The sequence below is a fragment of the Engystomops pustulosus genome, chromosome 4 (genome assembly GCF_040894005.1).
Source record: "Engystomops pustulosus chromosome 4, aEngPut4.maternal, whole genome shotgun sequence".
Lineage (NCBI taxonomy): Eukaryota > Metazoa > Chordata > Amphibia > Anura > Leptodactylidae > Engystomops > Engystomops pustulosus.
Window position 1 is genome coordinate 95,296,940 of NC_092414.1, and position 15,994 is coordinate 95,312,933.

At 39.0% G+C, this 15,994-nt stretch overlaps 1 protein-coding gene across 3 annotated transcripts in view; it reads right to left on the reverse strand.

The window, feature by feature from the left end:
* Positions 1–1,654: 1,654 nt before the first annotated feature.
* Positions 1,655–15,994, reverse strand: part of PAWR (pro-apoptotic WT1 regulator) — an 85,367-nt gene continuing 71,027 nt past the window's right edge. For all 3 annotated transcript variants that reach the window (XM_072146799.1, XM_072146798.1, XM_072146800.1), the window contains exons 5-7: positions 8,241–8,376; positions 8,059–8,163; positions 1,655–6,752 (exon numbers count right to left, since the gene is read on the reverse strand). In XM_072146799.1, coding sequence (XP_072002900.1) covers positions 6,666–6,752; positions 8,059–8,163; positions 8,241–8,376 — 328 coding nt within the window. In that variant the 3' untranslated portion in view covers positions 1,655–6,665. The remainder of the gene's footprint in view (positions 6,753–8,058; positions 8,164–8,240; positions 8,377–15,994) is intronic.

The window sequence follows — 15,994 nt, forward strand, 5'->3', positions numbered from 1 at the left end:
AATTCATTGTTTGGAGGGGTGCGAATGTCCTTGGCAAACATCCATAAACAAGGTAAGTATAATACAGATGTACCTTATAGAGTCTTATACTTTCCCTAATGAAGTTAGTGGCCAATAAGTTTAAGATTGTTTAAAAAATTGGATGGGATCTGGCGAGCTATTTCTTCCATAATCACTTCCATAATAGAAAATGGAAGTGATGCAAACGCACACTAACGGAAGCCAGACGAAGGCTCATTAATATTAATTGACATTTTAAGAGATTTGCTAGTCTTCCATTATTATCATTTTTGTGACAGAATTATATAGCAGAAGTCCAAGCACAGATGTTAACAGGTATTCACTCCTTGGAAATTAGGCCCAGTTAACACTATTATTACACAACATAATACACATTTCTCTGGATACTTCTAGTTTACTGTACCCACACTTGGGTGAATGTTCTCAAACAAGATCACATGGCTCCTACTAGAAATAACCATGTAGCCATATTCCTTCATAGTACACCAGGAAGGTTAACTAACCGTCTGTGTGCGGTGTAGATGTATGATAACACTGAATATTTTCTTTTGAGCTCTAACCAATAATAATCTGTTAGAAGACCTTCACAAAAGGCATCATGAATCAGCACATTTTTTTCCAGAAAGGTAGAATATCACATGCTTCATTACACAGGCAGACCTTCTGTAAGCATGAGAGAATATGTAAGGAAAACATTGAATAGACTTACATGTGACTTACCCTCCTCTGTGAAGGTGGTTGAGTTTTCCATATATACACATATACACAGTTCACAATACAGATGGCCCAGCACTCATTCCATTTTATTCACCCATGGTACAGTTTTATTGTGAAGCCATTTATATATATATATTTTTCTAACGGGGAGATTTAATGTTATATACCAAGAATGAATATGATGTTATTGGAATTTTACTTCATCACTATTTATTTTTTACATGGAACAAGTCTGACCAGGATTTCAATTCAACAAGAGCGCCTACCCCCCCTTGTGAACTTGGAGCACCCCTTTATTACATTGCTTATGATCCTTTTATGTTCTATGAGGATAGCGCAGAGAACGGAATATAAAGCATTTGGCCACTTTACCTCATGTTTTTTGTAATGTGTGGGGGGCAGGAAATTAGGTAATTTACCTATACATCTAGTTCTGCACCACTTTCTTGATCTGTAAAGTGAAGCCTCTTGTCTTTTAGCTTATCAACCAAATATTCCTGTCCATAAAATGGCCACAGACAGAGAGTCATGTGATATCTATCTGTCCATGAACAATCTCCCTGCCTAGACCTTAATCTTATATTTATGAATATTATCATAAGGTCCTGGCAGGGCAATTGCTCATGGCCATTTTATAGACAGGAGTGTCCGGCTCATGAGGTAAATGACAGGAGGCTTCACCTTAAATATCAAGAAAGCGGTGGAGAACTATTAATACATGTACATTGGTAAATTACCTAATATCCTGCCCCCCCCCCCAACTTACAAAAAACATGAGATAAAGTGGCTTACATTGGAACATAAAACATAGGCAATCCCTTTAATGCAGATAGATGAGCAAATACTGAATATAGTTGAAAACCAGAGAAGTTTACTTCAAGGATATGAGAGAAAAAAAAAAAAAATCAATCATAGAGATAGTGTCAATTCTTTATTGATGTGTGACAGGTAAACATTGTACATGCACTACACTGTGTATATTACTCTGTATATAAGAACTGAAAGGTCCATGACTGTGCAAACTAGAAAAGCCAGATGGAATAAGTAATTGCAAAATCAGTATATTCTAATTTACACACTTATCTGAATACAATTGTTTCACATTTTGTAGTACACTCAGAAGAAATGATACAGAATACAATTTTCATTTTTAAGTCCTACCAAAATATTCTCTATAGGGTGCATTCACACAGTGCATCCTTCCATGGTTACCAAACCAGTTAAACGCATGGTAAACATGCAAAACCTCATGTGTTTATAAATGCACCCATAGAAATTGAGAGATAAATGCTGACCCTGTTGTCTTAAGAAGTATGAGCAGAAAGTACCTAAATTCCCAATCCAGATGAGGAAAAAGGTGGTATTTGTATGGAAATGGACAGTGAATTTCTAGCGTTTCTTGGAAGTTTATAACTTGCCCTACAAAATTCTGGTTTTACTTGAACTGTCCCCATCACAAGATGGCGGTTTCTAAGCAAAGGATATGCAAATATGTAAATGAACACCTAATTTGGGGAAAGTTTCCATAGAACCTATCAATCTTTTCTCCTCTCCTGCTCTATAACATGCTTTCTGCAGAATGTACTGTACATTTTATTGTAGTACATTGATAGTTTGAGAATGGGAATACAATACAGTGTTTATCCACACTGAGAGGTTAGATGCAGACCAATTGGAGAACACACATCTCTATACATGAAGTAAAGTGCTTATCCGCAATGTACAAACATCACATTTTTTCCTCACAGCAGCTTCAGATGTATGTGGCAATTTTGGGAACAATTTTGTTAACACTTAAACTGGAATACAGGAAAAGAGGACAGTAAATATATATTCCATATAGTTTATGGAATCCCACAGATTATGTGGTTGAAGTAGGAGACCGTCACTGTAATTTCTGAACCTCAATGTTGCTGTTTGCTCCAAGAAATGACTAATTCTTTACCAGTTCCATATTTTATTATAGACAAAAATCTTGTTATTTCCACTATTCAATTACGTTTGAGAGAAATCCAAATGTTCGGCTTTATATTTTGCTATTAGCATTTAAATTGGTGAATTCTTATTTTGAAAAACTATTATCAGTAATCCATATATTGCTTCTTTCTGAATCAATCTAAATAGGATTTCTATCTAAACCACTTTCTCACATATGGCGGATGATAAGTCACTCACAAACCCAAGTATATCGGTACCAGCTTAGTTTTATTTCTACCCAGCTATATCTACAAAGAACCAATGTCAGCTATATAGATGATAAAATATTCTTATTGCCACTGCCAGCATATGACACAGGTGGTTTTGAATGGTCTTATACAGGCACAGGTCTTGTACAGGATAGGTTCTGTAGGTTTGTTCTTAAGTTGAATTTGTATGCAAGTTGAAACAGTATATTTTATAATTGTAACTCCAGAGACAACCGGATTTTAAAAAGGTCATAAGAACCAGGATTAATAAAGCTTAATTGCAGAAACATTTAAAAGCTATCATAGAGGTTTATTGTAGTCTAAGGCTAAAGTTCAGTATATCACCAACATCCAGAGGTCCGTTTGTAACTAGGGGTCGTCTGTAAGTCAGGTTTTCTTAAGTAGGGGACCGCCTGTAGTTGCCTGTTCTAATACTACAAAGTGATGTATACTAGACTGCAGCAAGGATGTGTATTTCATTGATGTCCCCTTCCTTCTTCACTATAAAAGCAGGAGGAATAGCGCACAAACAGTTGCTGTTAAGGCACACGTTAACCTTTGAACACCACTTTACAGCAGAAGTGAGTCATATATATACATACATATTTCTCCACATTATTTGTCTGTACTGAACATAGTTATAGTAGAGAGCTGTAGTCACAATTCTTCTGGTCTTACTGTAAGACTCATTCAAAGTTACTAGCTTCTCTTACATCAGATTAATGTACCGAACTTGGTGCAGATCTATACAGACAATGAACCTGAAGGGAATTCTGCAAGACTTCAGTGCAGAATTGTGAATGCAACTCTTATACAATAATAAAGGCTTTTAGGTAGATCAACAAGAATAATCTTGATGTTAAATACCGTATATACTCGAGTATAAGCTGACACGGGTATAAGCCGAGACCCCTAATTTCAACACAAAAAAACTGGGAAAACCTATAGCCTGCCAGACCCTGTAGTGAATACAAGCCCCCTGTAGTATACAGCCTGCCCAATCTGTCTCTGATGCTGCCTGGGGTCCTTCGGTCCTCTTCGAATTCTTCCGGTCCTATTCGGCTCTGCCGGCATCGCGAGGGGACCTGAGCAGAAAAACCCAAAGAGGATCCGAAGAGCATCGAAACAAGCATAGGAACTACGGGTGACGTTGGAAAGGTGACTTTTGACTAATTTTTTTTTCTGGACTCGGGTATAAGCCGAGTTAGGGTTTTTGAGAACAAAGTTTGTGCTGAAAAAATAGGCTTATACTCGAGTATATATGGTAATTTAGAATGTTGCCGTTATTTCAACACTTAATTCTGCACAGTCAAAGGCAGTGACAAAGATGTGTATAGAAAAGAAAATGGCTAGAAAATGGTTAAATGCTGTAAAAATGCATATACAACATCAAATCATCTAATCAATCTAATATTGCTGAATATGGATTGACTATTAATTTCAATTTGCAGGTGTATGGTGTTTTTTCCAACAGGCATTGTGGCTGTACCCCTAGAACAAGGAAGCCACAAAGGTTTGAGGGATGATGATTCATTCATCTAAATATAACACATTTCCCGAACTATCAACCGCATTCCACTAATCCAAGGGAACATAATATCCTTAAAGACTTTGCATTTATCGAAATCTTTGTACAAATGGCACACAAGACTACTATTGTATAGGTCATGAGCCATTCCTCTAATTTTACATCATTCTTGCTGCCGTGATTACCATGGTTAACCAAAAGACAACAAATAAACCAAGAAACTTGTATAAGGTTTTATAATACTTCATAACAAATGCTAAGTAGCTCTGCCCTAGAACAGCCATAGAAACTACTTTAGGTGATATTATTTTAGACGTGTAGAGTAGCAAAACTTATGAACATGTACAATAGCAGAAAAATATTTATACTTTTCACAAACATCTATGACAAGGTACATTTACAAAGGTCAGCCATGTTCTTTCATGAATGAGTATTAGGTTTGTGGGAAGTGGTATACACACAGGCTTCTCATCTGAGGTGACCGTTAGAGCAGAGAAGCCAGCAAAAAAAAAATCCTACAGGCGGAAATACACATTAGACAAATGAATGATCATTTGATATATGCAATAATACACATTTCAGCCCATTTTGGTCCTTTAAACCGGTCATCCATTGTCATTGACCACCATTGAAGGACCAATGATCTTTCTGAGTATATATAGTCCAGGAAAGCAAGCTTTTGGATGAAAGATCTTTTGAGAAACTATAGGGACAAAAATTTTAAAAATTACCAACTTAATTTCTGAAGACTACACCTCAACCGGCTAAGATTGTTTATTGTTAAATTTTAACCAACAAACAATTCCTACACTGCATCTATATTCATCCTCTGATGTGTATAGACAGCTTTAGTCCATCATGTATGTTGATTTATCAGGTGTTGAGATTGCCAACCATGTTGCTATCCACTAATGTGCAGTCCAGGGAGGTTTACACAAGCATGCCATAAAGCATCGTCTACAAAGACTTCAATAAATGCACTGACAACCCTGCATGGCACAAGGACCACAAAAGGAAAAAGATAGACTACTTTAATGCACACCAGTCACCAGACTACTAGCAGCTAAAGCTTTCAGAAGATTCCCCCTTTGAAAAATGCCATTTATGGGCCAAATTCTCATGTGCTAGAATTATCTGGAGGGGAATCTAGGGATTCATCACCAATGACATCAGTTGCATGTGCATATGAAACAGGCCAGCTCAATTCACTCCTCATGCCGGTGCCACTGGATGAGGCCTGGACTAAATCTTCGGTAAGTACTAGTTTCTTTCACTACCTACTTCCAAAATGACCTCTTTTACAGAATCCCTTACCAAAAGCTAAACCTCAGTACATAACTGTACTGACTGTAAACAACTAACTCTGGTCAATTAGAATGGACTTTCCTCCTGGATGTATGTTTAACAACCAATTTTTTTTTTGCATGTTTAATAGTTTATTGTAAGATAAATGTAAAACCTAGAGGAACATGTAAACATATATTTCTTCATCATGAAATGCAAGTACTATTTCTTTTTATATACACCCCCCACTTTAATGATGACATGGTGAGATGCATAGGTGACAATGCATTGATGCTTTGATTCATTGACTGCTATTTTAGCAGAAAGTGGCAGATTTGGAGAAATAGGAGAAAAGAAACCTTAGAGGATTTTAACACCTAAAGATTAGGACTCTCCAGACACGAGACATTCCTTTCCAGTGACTAGGTTTACATTCCTTCTCCTTCGCCCTTTGTCCTCAGGGAATTTCTCTAGACATTATGGGTGGGGCAATTCAGTCTGGCCATTGTGTTTTCCTTGGGCAAACTTGATGTACGTGTAACTTGACTTTCAACATATAATTTTGCATAAGAGGGGTCTACCTTCATGAGGTGAAGAGAATGTAAAAGATAACCTGTCCGGATATTGAAAAAAATTAACCGCACAGACTTAGACTGTCACCTGATCACTTTCCAGACAGTGCAAAATTATTTTTGTCTCAAAGATCTATAAACCTTAAAACTCTGGTGCAATTTGTTACCTTCAAGAGAACACAGTCTATAATAATAATAATAAATATACAATTCTACTATTTTGAAAAGCCTTGGGGTACCCCCCTTCATCGAAGAGGTTGCCTTAAGATCCCTATAACCAATTTCCCCTATGCTACCCCCCTCATATCTCAAGAAAAATCAGTAGTGTTGTTTCCACAGCAATTGTCAATCTGTCTTCTATCTTGTCAGCTGGCCAACCACTTTCAGAAGGGTCTTATTTTCCTGCTTTAGCTGTTTATTTTCATCCTCTATATCATCCAAATCCTTAGGAAGAAAATGAAAAGAGGCAATCAGTAGAAAAACATATTTTTGAGTATCTGTATTTGAAAAGTCTGTCTAGTATGTACAGTCTTACTGCATTAAATAAGATAGGGATACATGGAATAAATAAAAGTATCATGAAAAATGCAGACCTTCTGTACAGACTCATGTCAGTGATGTGTAGGGATCACAGCCCCCTTTGTTTGATTATGTGTGCCACCTGACCTGATAAGACACATGGTTTCACAACAAATTGTAGACCTGTGTAGGGTGTTTTGTGAGTTTTTTTTTATCTAGTCAAACACATACCGGTATCTAAATTTTCGAGAAACAATGTGTTTGAGATGGCCTTTAATCTATTGTGTGTCAGACAGGTATTTAGTTAGAATGCGATTGACACTGCATATGACACTGCATCTCTCCTCTTTTACAAGTTGGTCTAAATTGGATTTAAGACCTTTTGGTGAAAAGTCACAAAAAAGTCACAAATTCCTATGTTTTACTATTCCAGGAGAGGGCTGGAGTGAATTTGTGCCTGCATTTATGACTTTCTGAAAAGTTGCACTTCATAAATCTGTCTACCACTTCTGGATTAATTTGATACATTTGGCGCAAGTAGGCTAAAATGAAAAGTGGAGCAGTTTTGCAAATATCACAATTTTTTTTTGCAAATCGGAAGTAGTCACGATGGTGAGACGTTTGTATTCCAAAAAACTGACATAACTGCAATCATAAAATTCCCCCAATGAGTCTGTCAATAGCAGTTGGTGTGTGTTTTATGGGACATTTATGGCACTTTCATCCTTTTTTACAGTTTGGTTCCTATGATGGAGACTTAATAGACTTTGGTCACCTAAGTCCCTTAGCAAAATATGGCTAAGGGAACAAATTACTAATAGAATTAAAGGCATGCTAAAAAAGTGATGAGAAGAAAGAAGAAGTTATAATCTCCATCCAATTATGCTTATTACTTTGTAATCCCCTGTCTGCTTTTATGGTGTGACCTTAAATTGGGTTACACATGTCCAGACCTGAGGTAAGCACAATTTACTAATGTCCTTCTGTGCATTCTTATTACTAATGGTACATCTCTCCTTTTCAAGTCATTACATTGTGAATTAACTGTGTATAACCAATGTCAATGTTATATAGTCCCAATTTGAAAGAGATTAAAAATTGTCCATTTCATCAATCTCAAAAAATTCAGCTTTTATAAACAAACATGTACATTGAACATGATGTTTAGCATTTCACACACACATGAACTAAGCAAAACTTTCATAAGAACGTTTATCAGCAACACACTTACTCTGTTTAGTAGGTCAATTTCCTCCTTCATTTTCATTATTAACTCTTCTTTGTCTTGCATTATCTTCACTAATCTTAGATTTTCTTGCCTCTCTTTTGCTAGTTCCTGTGAAATAGACAAATCATACAATGATAAAATCCTATGAAGTTTTAGTCTGCGGGAGGCTGAACGAAATCTTGTACCTTTTCAAGCTCCTCAATCTTCTTTTCTAAAGAACCTCCTTGGCTAGAAGTTGCATCTTTGTTGAAGCGACCACAAGTGGTCCTGTCACTTCGAGAGTGGCGATTTAAGACCTCTTCGTCAGGGACATTATTCGCACTATGAAAGAAAGCGGTCATTCAGTATATTCTAAAGAAAACAGAATTTAACTTAAAACACTACGCCCATGTAAATAAATCCTTAAAGATTGTGATCTTTTAATTTGTCCAAAATAAAGCGGCTTATGTTATTTCTGTTTGACAACTGGGTATTACCTTTCTCCTTTCCAAATGGTATGTCATGTAATACAAGTGTATGGTAACACCCAGTTGTCAATGTAATTATTTATTTCATTGCGGAATGACTGAGGAGCATCACAGCACAAATGTATAAAAAAAAAAAAAAAAAAAAAGATCCCAGAAATGACCCATCAAAAGAAGTACAATTATTTACTAAAATAGATGTGTCTAAAAAAAAAAATAGATGTTTTTTAGCCGGTTTGCTTTATTGCGTCATAGTAAGCACAACTTATTAAATATAATTAGAATACTTTATTTTTCCACTAAATACAAGTTTTGTTTTAATATTTTATAAGTTCAAATCTAAAATCCCAATTCATGTCAATAGTGAAATAAAGCAATATTATTCTTGGTTAAGTATCTAAAGCAACTGGATGAAATATTGTTTTATTTTTATTGGAATGGGTTGATCTGTATCCAGCATACCATATATAGAGAACATATTAGATAATTTAATTTCTCCCTCATTTCTCTATGTAAACACATGGGTTAATATGATTATTACAGTATGAACAACAAACACTGTGTTCTGCTAGGAGCAATTGTAACCTAAACACAAGTAATGAGTAGTAAGACCTCTATTGTTAATGTAGCTATGCCGACTGGCAAAATAAAGCCTCCAAGACATTGTGTTCATAACATATGTCCGAGGAACATTCATCTTCAAACCAGATGATTGATCAGGATTGGGCCAATTCTTCTGCATGGCAATAATATGGCAGCTTTGCCAAACAAAACAATTAGGGACACTGACTATTTTTTTATTCTATTATTTCTGGAAAGTTTTATTTTTAGAAGTGCTATCAGGCCAAATTAGAAAAAAAAATTTATCTGGTTTGGAAAAAAGGAACATTTCCCACAAAATGTATCCTAGATAAGTTTGAAAAACTGAGTCACATAGCGTGTGAATGTGCAGCAAATGAAAAAAAATCTTTCATTCCACTAGTTTAAAGGATTTTTCCTTATACAAAAATATTTGCATATTTACATCACTTTTCCCAATTGGAAATAAGAAACTCATAAAAAGTTAAATGGGGGGCAACCTATAGGGATGGGGAATAGTGAGATTAGAAGGTGCAATGTACAGAAATTAGGGGCATAAGAGGGGGAACCAGTACAGATGGGCACATACATAGGAAAGGCATGATTAACCCCTTAAGGACGCAGCCTGTTTGCAGGTTAAGGCTCGCAACTTTTTTTTGAAATTTGACCAGTGTCTCTTCCTGTGGTAATAACTTTTCAACGCTTTAAGATATCTCTGTGATTTTGAGATTGTTTTCTCGTGAGACATTGTAGTTTATGTTAGTAGTGTCATTTCGGTGATCCGTTCCTTTTTTGGGGGGTAAAAATTCAAAAATTTAGGAAAAATTTGAAAAAAATGACTATTTTCAAAGTTTCAAATGTTATACTTTTTAGACAAAAAGTGATACCACAAATTTTTTTTTATAGAAACCTTTTGCCATTGGTCTTCTTTTTATATTCATTATTTGTTTTAAGTTTCCATTTTTTTTATGGATGTGAGAAGGTTTGAAGTTTTAGTAGCAACTTCTCAGATTTTCTTGAAATTTGAAAAATGCGAACTTTTTGGTGATCAATTCAGTTTGGAAGTGCTCTATAAAGGCTTATGTACTATATACCCCCACAAGTAACACCATTTTATGAACCTAACATCTCAACCTATTCAAATCAGCATTTAAGAAGTCTGTTAACCCTTTAATTATTTTTCCGGAAGCATATGAAAATGGAGTGGAAATTTTGAAATTTCAATTTTGGATTTCAATCTTTCCAATTTAGCCCTAAAATGGATACATTCAGAAGGAATTTGAGGTAAATATATATTCCTAATTTCTTGCCCTGCTTCTTCCGAGTACGGCGATACCAGACATGTGGATGTCAGCTGCTGTTTCCCCGCACAGCGATGTCCAGAACAGAGTTAGCGATACTGGGAATTTGGAAAGCCAATTTGGCTGCAAATATTTTGTGGTGCCACAGTGTAATTGAAGAGCCCCTGAAGTAAAAGTACAATAGAAAACCCCCCAAAATGTCACCATTTCGGAAACTAGACCCCTCAAAGAATTTATCGGTGGTTGTGGTGAGCATTTTAACCCCCGACACGCTGGTCAAAATTTAATGCAAAGTAAATGGTGCAGAGTAAAAATTGCGTTTTTATCTCAAAAATGTCATTTTAGTGCCTCATATACTGTGCCCAACCCATGCCACTTTAGACAAACACCCCAAAAATCATTCTGCGGGTTGTCCCGAGTACGGCAATACCACACATGTGCCAATAATTTACAGGCTGGGCACACAGAAGGGATGAGAACGGAAGGAGTGAAATTTTGATTTTCCAGCTCCGTTTTCACACGTTTGGATTTGGAGTGCCATGTCATGTTGGCAGGGCCCGTGAGGTGCCAGTGCAATAGAAACCCCCAATAAATGATACCATTACGGAAACTAGACCCCTCAAAGAATTTATCGGTGGTTGTGGTGAGCATTTTAACCCCCGACACACTGGTCAAAATTTAATGCAAAGTAAATGGTGCAGAGTAAAAATTGCGTTTTTATCTCAAAAATGTCATTTTAGTGCCTCATATACTGTGCCCAACCCATGCCACTTCAGACAAACACCCCAAAAATCATTCTGCGGGTTGTCCCGAGTACGGCAATACCACACATGTGCCAATAATTTACAGGCTGGGCACACAGAAGGGATGAGAACGGAAGGAGTGAAATTTTGATTTTCCAGCTCCGTTTTCACACGTTTGGATTTGGAGTGCCATGTCATGTTGGCAGGGCCCGTGAGGTGCCAGTGCAATAGAAACCCCCAATAAATGATACCATTACGGAAACTAGACCCCTCAAAGAATTTATCGGTGGTTGTGGTGAGCATTTTAACCCCCGACACGCTGGTCAAAATTGAATGCAGAGTAAATGGTGCAGAGTAAAAATTGCGTTTTTATCTCAAAAATGTCATTTTAGTGCCTCATATACTGTGCCCAACCCATGCCACTTTAGACAAACACCCCAAAAATCATTCTGCGGGTTGTCCCGAGTACAGCAATACCACACATGTGCCAATAATTTACAGACTGGGCACACAGTAGGGATGAGAACGGAAGGAGTGAAATTTTGATTTTCCAGCTCCGTTTTCACACGTTTGGATTTAGAGTGCCATGTCATGTTGGCAGGGCCTGTGAGGTGCCAGTGCAATAGAAACCCCCAATAAATGATACCATTACGGAAACTAGACCCCTCAAAGAATTTATTGGTGGTTGTGGTGAGCATTTTAACCCCCGACACACTGGTCAAAATTTAATGCAAAGTAAATGGTGCAGAGTAAAAATTGCGTTTTTATCTCAAAAATGTCATTTTAGTGCCTCATATACTGTGCCCAACCCATGCCACTTTAGACAAACACCCCAAAAATCATTCTGCGGGTTGTCCCGAGTACAGCAATACCACACATGTGCCAATAATTTACAGACTGGGCACACAGTAGGGATGAGAACGGAAGGAGTGAAATTTTGATTTTCCAGCTCCGTTTTCACACGTTTGGATTTAGAGTGCCATGTCATGTTGGCAGGGCCTGTGAGGTGCCAGTGCAATAGAAACCCCCAATAAATGATACCATTACGGAAACTAGACCCCTCAAAGAATTTATTGGTGGTTGTGGTGAGCATTTTAACCCCCGACACGCTGGTCAAAATTGAATGCAGAGTAAATGGTGCAGAGTAAAAATTGCGTTTTTATCTCAAAAATGTCATTTTAGTGCCTCATATACTGTGCCCAACCCATGCCACTTTAGACAAACACCCCAAAAATCATTCTGCGGGTTGTCCCGAGTACGGAAATACCACACATGTGCCAATAATTTACAGGCTGGGCACACGGCAGGGGTCAGGAAGAAAGAAGCACAATTTAGGTTTTCAAGCTTCGTTTTCACTAGATTGGTAATGGGGGGTACCCCCGAGGTACCAGTACAATAGAAACCCCCAAGTAGTGAACCCATTTTGCAAAGGGCACCCCTCAAAGAATGTATGTAGGCTTGTATGAGCATTTTAACCCCCAACACGCTGGCCAAAATTGAATGCAAAGTAAAGGGTGCAGAGTAAAAATTGTGTTTTTATCTCAAAAATGTCATTTTAGTGCCTCGTGTACTGTGCCCAACCCATGCCACTTTAGACAAACACCCCAAAAATCATTCTGCGGGTTGTCCCGAGTACGGAAATACCACACATGTGCCAATAATTTACAGGCTGGGCACACGGCAGGGGTCAGGAAGAAAGAAGCACAATTTTGGTTTTCAAGCTTCGTTTTCACTAGATTGGTAATGGGGGGTACCCCTGAGATACCAGTACAATAGAAACCCCCAAGTAGTGAACCCATTTTGGAAAGGGCACCCCTCAAAGAATATATGTAGGCTTGTATGAGCATTTTAACCCCCAACACGCTGGCCAAAATTGAATGCAAAGTAAAGGGTGCAGAGTAAAAATTGTGTTTTTATCTCAAAAATGTCATTTTAGTGCCTCGTGTACTGTGCCCAACCCATGCCACTTTAGACAAACACCCCAAAAATCATTCTGCGGGTTGTCCCGAGTACGGAAATACCACACATGTGCCAATAATTTACAGGCTGGGCACACGGCAGGGGTCAGGAAGAAAGAAGCACAATTTTGGTTTTCAAGCTTCGTTTTCACTAGATTGGTAATGGGGGGTACCCCTGAGGTACCAGTACAATAGAAACCCCCAAGTAGTGAACCCATTTTGGAAAGGGCACCCCTCAAAGAATGTATGTAGGCTTGTATGAGCATTTTAACCCCCAACATGCTGGCCAAAATTGAATGCAAAGTAAAGGGTGCAGAGTAAAAATTGTGTTTTTATCTCAAAAATGTCATTTTAGTGCCTCGTGTACTGTGCCCAACCCATGCCACTTTAGACAAACACCCCAAAAATCATTCTGCGGGTTGTCCCAAATACAGCAATACCACACATGTGCCAATAATTTACAGGCTGGGCACACGGCAGGGGTCAGGAAGAAAGAAGCACAATTCTGGTTTTCAAGCTTCGTTTTCACTAGATTGGTAATGGGGGGTACCCCCGAGGTACCAGTACAATAGAAACCCCCAAGTAGTGAACCCATTTTGGAAAGGGCACCCCTCAAAGAATGTATGTAGGCTTGTATGAGCATTTTAACCCCTAAGGTGCTGGCTAAAATTTAATACAAAGTGAGTAGTGCAGAGAAACAATTGTATTGCAATTTATCAAATATGCCATTGAAGTGACAAAAGTATTTTGCCCAACTCATGCCACTGGGGAAAAACACATCAAAAATCATTCTGCGGGTTACCCCGGTTAGGGCAATACCCCATAGGAGGCAATAATCTGTAGGATGGAGACACGGTAGGGCTCAAAAGGGAATAACTTGTTGGAGCACAGACATTGTACATTTTTTTTTTCTTTTTGGCATCATGAAAGATTTGTAGATGCCAATAGGGGCCAGTACAGTAGAAATCCCTAAGAACTGACCCTATTTTGGAAACTACACCCTTCCATGAATTAATCTAGGGGTATAGTTAGCATTTTAACCCCACAGGTGGACCCCTGAAAAAGTGCATAATGGATAGTGCATAGTAAAAAATATCTATTATGTCATTTTGTGCCCAGCTGCTGCCATGGGAGACAAACACCCTAAAAATCATGATGCATGTTTTCCCGGGTAAAGCATACGGGACAGTAATCTACAGGCTGGGCACATGGCAGGGCTTAGAAGGGAAGGTGCGGCATGTGGCATGATGTGCTGTGCGTCAGGGTAGCAACAGAGTACTCTAAAAATCCAGGGATGTATGATAAATTCGGAAGCAATCTTTCATACATAACCCTGGTTTTTCTGGGCATGTCTCACAGTGATGAATGGTGTCCTTCCGAATGCCATTTTTGGAGCACACCCTGCACCTCTTCTGTGTCCTTCCCTTGCTGGCTGTTTGGGGAACTACTCCTGGAAAGTGCTGCCCTGGTACAATACGTGTTGGGGCCTCACTTCCAGATGTGCTAGCACTCCCCCCTTCCTGGTCTCCAAAAAGAAAGTACTTTATTACCACCTCTTGAAATTCCAGGAAAGTTCCCCTCTGGCCGGCATATCGATGCAGCACATAAGCATTATACAATGCCATCTGCATGATGTGCACGGCCAGCTTCTTGTACCACACCCTCGACTTCCGCATGGCATTGTACGGCTGAAGCACCTGGTCAGACAAGTCCACCCCTCCCATGTATTTGTTATAATCTAAAATACAGTCTGGCTTGGGGGTTTCTGTACTGGCACCTCGTACTGGGACAGGGGTGGTGGTGTGCTCATGTATTGTGGTTAATACAAGGACTTCTCTCTTGTCCTTGTACTTAACACACAATACAGAGTCGCTGCATAGTGCCCTGCTTTCGTGCCTTTTAAGTTTTTGCCCAAGCAGCGACTTAGGGAGACCTCTCTGATTTCTGCGTACAGTGCCGCATGCCGCAGTATTTCTGGAAGTGAGGCACTTGAACAGGGTGGTGCTGGTGTAGAAATTGTCCAGGTAGAGGTGGTAGCCCTGGTCCAGCAGTGGGTGCACTAAATCCCACACTATCTTCCCTGTAACACCCAGGAAGGGGGGGCATTCTGGGGGCACTATAGTGGAGTCCTTCCCTTCATATACCCTGAACTTGTATGTGTACCCTGATGAACTTTCGCACAGCTTATACATCTTCACACCATACCTTGCCCTCTTATTGGGCAGGTACTGGCGGAAGTGAAGTCTCCCTTTGAATTGTACTAGGGACTCGTCTATGCTTACATGTTTTGCGGGGGTATATGCCTGGGCAAACTTGGCACTAAAATGATCTAATATGGGCCTGACCTTAAATAACCGATCATAACTGGGGTCACCTCTGGGTGGGCACTGTGTGTTGTCAGTGTAGTGCAAAAACTTATGGATGGCTTCAAAGCGCATCCTGCTCATTGCCATGCGGAACATGGGGGTGTGGTACAGTATGTCTGTGCTCCAGTAGTCCCTGATTGAAGGCTTCTTTACTATCCCCATAAGGAGTATTATGCCCCAATACTTGTGCATCTCTGCTGCAGTGACAGGGGTCCACCTGTAGGGTTGTGCATAAAAGGACGTGGGGTTTTGGGCAATATGTTGTGCAGCGTAGAGATTTGTCTGAAATATAATAATATTCAGCAGCGCCTCATCAAAAAAAAACTTAAAAAAGTCCACAGCTCTGAGCCCTGTCGTGTCAAAGTTAATTCCAGGATGGCCCAAAAAGTCAGGGACCTGAGGGGTATAATTATCTGGGGCTACCCATGTGGGGTCAGTGGAAGCCCCAGACGCTTCTCCTGCAGAAGTCCCAGAAACTTCTCCTGCAGAAGTCCCAGGCACTTCTCCTGCAGAAGTCCCAGGCACTTC